Source organism: Nicotiana attenuata, unplaced genomic scaffold, assembly GCF_001879085.1.
Source record: "Nicotiana attenuata strain UT unplaced genomic scaffold, NIATTr2, whole genome shotgun sequence".
Lineage (NCBI taxonomy): Eukaryota > Viridiplantae > Streptophyta > Magnoliopsida > Solanales > Solanaceae > Nicotiana > Nicotiana attenuata.
The window spans coordinates 2,460-8,513 of NW_017683212.1; the positions used below are offsets into that span (position 1 = coordinate 2,460).

General features: G+C 37.0%; 1 protein-coding gene across 1 annotated transcript; it reads right to left on the bottom strand.

Moving 5' to 3' along the window:
- Positions 1–3,833: 3,833 nt before the first annotated feature.
- Positions 3,834–4,307, bottom strand: LOC109222050 (SKP1-like protein 4). The gene has a single exon (XM_019386460.1). The coding sequence runs from the start codon at positions 4,305–4,307 to the stop codon at positions 3,834–3,836; it is 474 nt and encodes a 157-aa protein (XP_019242005.1).
- Positions 4,308–6,054: the final 1,747 nt, after the last annotated feature.

Genomic DNA, 6,054 nt, shown 5'->3' on the forward strand with positions numbered 1-6,054 from the left:
TCTTTTTCTAATTCAGTTTCAGCTTCTTTTTCTTTTCCTATCTTAGCAAAAACAGAATCTGATATAAAACTCTGGCATGTAAGATTGGCATTTTCCTTTCAATGCAATGAAAATATATCAGTTCCATTTTATTTGTTCCTGATTCTGTGTGTCATTGTGATATATGCCCATTAGCAAGGCAGTCTAGATTACCATTTTCACTCAGTCATATCAAAACTAAGCAACCTTTTGAATTAATACACATTGACACATGGGGTCCTTATAGGACTTCTACTCATGATGAATACAAATATTTTCTCACTATTGTGGATGATTTCAGTCGAGCAACTTGGACTTATCTACTGAGCACCAAGGGTAGTGCATTTTCAGTTCTAAAATATTTTTTGAGCATGGTGGAAAGAAAATTTAACACTAAAGTCAAGGTCATCAGGTCAGATAATGCTTTAGAGTTAGGAAGCAGCACTACAGCTTCCTTGTTCCTACTATCACAAGGCATTCTGCATCAGACTTCATGTGTGGGAACTCCTCAGCAAAATGGGATTATGGAAAGGAAACATAGACATTTGTTAGAAATTGCTAGAGCACTCCTCTTTCAATCCAAGGTGCCTCTATGTTACTGGGGAGAATGTATTCTAACAGCTACATTTCTCATCAACATATTTCCATCTAGAGTGCTTAAAGGTCAAACTCCCTATCATTTGGTGTTTGGTAAGCCACCTTCCTATTCTTTCTTAAGAAGTTTTGGTTATCTTTGTTATGCCTCTACCTTGTCGCACAACAGAGGGAAGTTTGATCCTAGGGCCACAGCATGTGTATTCATGGGCTATCCCAATGGTCAGAAAGGATATAAGCTATTGAACCTCACCATAAGGAACCTTTTTGTATCTAGGGATGTTCATTTCATTGAACACACCTTTCCTTTTGCCCATATGTCTCCAGATAATCTCTCTTCTGTACATCATGGTCCTACATTCCCTATACCTCCCTTCACCTCTGATGCTCCAACACAACAAAACTCCACTGTACCACAAGACTTCCCTACACCTGATCACTCACCTAGTTCCACCTCTCACCAGTCTACTCCCTCTCCTATTCCTTCTACCTCACCTATCCCTCCTTCCCCTCATGTTCCCCTTAGGAGATCCAGTAGAGATAATATAGGCACTCTACCTAGTTATCTTAAGGATTATGTTTTCAACAACATCTTTCTCACTGATGTCACCACTTCTTGTCTCACCTCTCCTTGTTCCCCATCTCCATTTGCTTTCTCTGCCCTCACTAGTTCTAATCAACATCTCCTCCAATCAGTCTCCTCTATTACAGAACCCACATCCTACTCTCAGGCTTGTTCTAACCCAGGTTGGGTGCAAGCTATGAACTCTGAACTTAAGGCTTTAGAAGAGAATCTTACCTGGGATGTGGTTCTACTGCCTACTGGCAAGAAGGCATTACCCTGTAAATGGGTTTATAAAGTCAAACAACATGCTGATGGCACTATTGAAAGACTCAAGGCACGATTGGTTATAAGAGGTGTTGTTCAGAGAGAAGGTATTGACTACACAGAAACCTTCTCTCCAGTTGTCAAGATGACAACAATCAGATGTTTACTTTCTATTGCTGTCAAGAAAGGTTGGTCTATATCTCAATTTGATGTGAGCAATGCCTTTTTACATGGGGAGCTACAAGAAGAGGTTTATATGAGGTTTCCTGCTGGTTTAACCTCCCCAAGCCTCAACCATGTTTGTCGACTTAACAAGTCTCTATGGATTGAAGCAAGCCTCAAGGCAATGGTATGCCAGGCTTGCCGGAGCACTAAGTTTCAAGGGTTTTTCTGCTTCCCTAAATGATTATTCTCTGTTCTTTAAGAGAACAGGACATCTCATTTCTGCTGTTGCAGTATATGTCGATGATATATTACTTACAGGGGATAACATTGATGAATTGACAGACCTCAAAGCATTTTTGCATTCTGAGTTTAAAATGAAGGATCTTGGGCCACTTCATTATTTTTTAGGAATGAAAATTTTACGAGAACAAAAGGGTCTGATTGTTACTCAAAGGAAATTTACCATTGATTTGCTCCACGAGTTTGACTGCTTCAACCTCCCATCAGTTTCTTCACCTCTGGATCCATCTTCCAAATTAGTTATTGATTCTGGTCCTTCATTGACTAATGCTTCTCTTTATCGTCGCTTGGTAGGAAAGCTCAATTATTTGACTCACACACGCCCAGATCTCTCCTTTGCCGTTCTCACTCTCAGCCAGTTCATGCAACGCCCTTGCATTGGTCATTTCACTGCTGCCTTGTGTGTTCTTCGTTATATTCGATCCAGCCCGGGTCAAGGACTGTTTCTCAATGCTCATCCCTCTTTTGATCTCTTGGCTTTCTGCGATGCAGATTGAGCATCTTGCCGGGACAGTCGCCGTTCCATTAGTGGGTTCTTTATTAGTTTGGGTGGCTCTCCGGTGTCTTGGAAATCCAAGAAACAAGCTTCTCTCTCTCTCTCTTTCGCAGAAGCGGAATATCTCTCCATGCGTCGTCTAGTTGCAGAACTCACATGGTTGACTCGTTTGCTCACAGATCTCTCAGTTCCTCCTCCGATTCTGGTTCCCATTTTCTCCGATAGTCAAGCTGCCATCCATATCGCCCGGAATCCCATGTTTTCACGAAAGGACTAAACACGTAGAACTCGATTGCCACTTTGTGCGACAACAATTTCTCTCCGGTTTCATTTCTCTTTCTTTTATTCCCTCAAAATTGCAACTTGCTGACTTATTCACCAAACTCTGGCCTGATCACAAATCGATTCTTGGCAAGTTGGGGGTGTCTTCTACCCCCTCCAACTTGAGAGGGGATGTTGGAATACATCGATCTGAGTTTTTATAGAAAAGAGATGATGAAGAAGAAGACCTAAGGTTGACGCTCAAAGATAAGCTGAAGCTCAAAGATAAACAAATAGCGGACAAAACAAAGTTAAGACTTAGTCTTAATTTTGACTCTAATAAGCCACATGGGATACAACGTGGCTTCATCTCAGCTGTTGAATATTGCAATGATAGATTAAATGTGAACCATTCAAAGGACACTAAATTTCTAGAAGATTCTCACATGCACACAAGATGCCATCTGAAGAAGGAATAATGAGTTGGTTATATTGTTAGACATAGACTAGTAATATTAGAGCAAGTGTACAAAACTAATAGGCTATTCTTTTATTTTTTGTTTTCTTTTCTAGGAATACATGTGTATAAATACATTGTCCTTTGTACAGATTATTCATTCAGAAAATACAGAAAATTTCTCTAATTCTTCTCTCAATTTTCTTCACAACAAGACAACAACAGACCCGGTTTGATCCCAACAGGAGGCGTTTGGGGAGGGTAGTCTGTACGGAGACCTTACCCCTATCTAATGCAGGTAGAGAGGCTGTTTCCAATAGACCCTCAGTTCAGGAAGGAAGAAGAGGAAAGCAAGTAAGGAAGAAAGATGTAAGAGAAAAGAAAAGGGAGAGATAAAGGATAAGTAGTACCAAATAATAGCATTTTCAACAATAAAGTATAAATCTAATTTAATAAGGTAAAAAAACCCAAACCATCAAAAGTAACAATCTTAACTTTACGAATTAAAAGTTAAACAATTGTAACAAAATTGAAACTTTTATGTATTTTACGGTAACAAAGCAGACAAATTAAGAACTACTTTTCTAGACAAACATTGAATTGTACTTACGCCGAATATAATTAAAGAAAAAAAAGCAGACAAGGGAAAAAAGAAAATAAAAATATAAAAAAGAATTAACCTAAATAGCCGCCCACCAAAATAAAAATAAAAATTACTCAAAAGCCCAGGCATTCTCTCTACGAACTTCCTCTTCTTCCTCGGGGGTATAATCATTTCTTATACCAAATTTCTTACGTATTTCTTCTGGACTTTTTCCTTTCATCATATTTGCAACTTTTTCACACAACAAATCCAAAAGTTGTTTTGTCTCTAAATAATTAGCTGCAAGAATTAAACCAAACAACATCTCTAAATCATCTTCAACTTCTTTCAATAATTCTTCGTTCAATTCTTTTAACTCGTGCTGATTGTTAAAGTCTGCTGTCACATTAGCGCGTTTTTTCCAATATTCGATCACTTTGGCCAAGATTTTGCTGCTAACGACGGGCAATGGAATCGCGCTATCAGCACAACCATCGACCACCATGTTCTTGATTGTTTGTGCTTGAACAGCAACCTCCTCTTCCACCTCGAACTCTTGCCCATCGGAAGATTTTAGAATCAACATCTTTTTTTCTGTAGACATATTGGCTAAAAGTTATGAATAAGAGAAGAAGAAGAAAATTAAGTTGCGTAGGTGATAATTGGTGTGCATGGATATAATATCTATATTATATATTATATATATATATATATATATATATATATATATAATATATATATATATATCATATATATATATAGTGGGTGCTGAGGTGATAGTTAATTCGAATTCTCTTCGTGTTAATAAGGAATATGAGTTTTTGTGCACGAGGTTACGTTGCTCTTTCATTCTGGTGGAATAAGGAATTGTAAGTAAAAAGAAATATGAATCTGTCATAGTTATTATTAGGTTTAGAAAATTAATGAAATAGTAATACTTGTAAATTTTTTCTTTACTTTAATTATATTGCTTATTATATATATATTTTTTCTTTCTATTCTTGTGGATTAAGGAATTGGTTTAATTAAAAAGAATATATGGAAATCTGCCATAATTAGGTTTATGAAAATTGTTTGAATGGTTACTTACTAATTAGTACTAAAAACTTCATTGCTATTTCGAGTCTTATATCTTTCTTTTTTATAAAAGATAAATATTTTCTGTTTTTCTTTGAGTGGTATTTTCTTTTCAAGAAGTACCTTTAGTAATTTAGTGTTTAGGGTCGTAAGAATATTATGCACGGCCATATAAATCTATCTCCTTGGCAATATAACGCGCACTTGATCCTCATCGATCTTAAACGTGATCGGAGTTTCGATTGCCGTGAATTTGTAAGATCCATCAAAAATAAACTAGTGATTAATTACCATTGCTTTGCCATGATAACATCTTTTTTGGCGGTTTTTGGGTCATGAACACCAAATTAATGAGCATGATCCAATTTTTCGTGTGTTATATACGTGATAATTTTTTCTGAGTTTTGGTTGATGGACTCCGATTAGTTTAAAAAAATTAGTGGATCCATGGGATACGACTTTGGTGAGCATATCACAATGACTAACATTCATATTTAAAGTGTTTGGGAGTCCATAAGAATTATCTAGGCGCGCTACATGAAACAGAAATTAAATCATTGTTAATTTTCGCTATGTTTTATATACATGAGATTTTCCCTCAAATTTAGTTGATCGGACTTTCGATGGCCAAAATATGTGAGTGGATCCATCGAAACGACCGTATGAGCATACTACACCATGACAAATAATTTTTTTAGAATTTTTGGGATCATGAGAATACTATGCACGGCCACATGAAACAAGAATGAATGATTTTATGTCCATTTCTTCGCGTGTTTATATACTTAATGATTTTACCTAATTTGGTTGATGGACTTAGACTTAGGCCTAAAAACAGGTGAATCCATCGAGGTACGGCCTTGTGAGCAATACTCACTATGATTATTATCATGTTTTAGAGTTTTGGACCATGAAACATAAATTAATAATTAAGTCGATTTCTTATTATGTCCAAAAAATGAGGAACAATCATGGCGAAGTGATGATTATTGGTCATTAGGTCGTTTTTGACGGGCCTGCAAGACTTTAGGAGATTCAGAGCCGATTGCCCGAATTCATGCACATGGCGTGGATTATAACACATGAAAATTTGGGAATCATTCTGGATTTATGTTTTATGGCTTTTAAACGCCAAAAAATGAGGAACGGTCATGGAGAAGCGATGACTATTATTCATCAGGTCATTTTTTATGGGCCCGCAAAATTTTAGGAGATTAGTGGCCGGTCGCCCGAATTTATGCAGATGGTGTGGACTATTCACACGAAAATCCGGG

Bases quoted from the DNA above. Each gene is read 5' to 3' on its own strand.
- LOC109222050 (XM_019386460.1), bottom strand. From the start codon at position 4,307: ATGTCTACAGAAAAAAAGATGTTGATTCTAAAATCTTCCGATGGGCAA.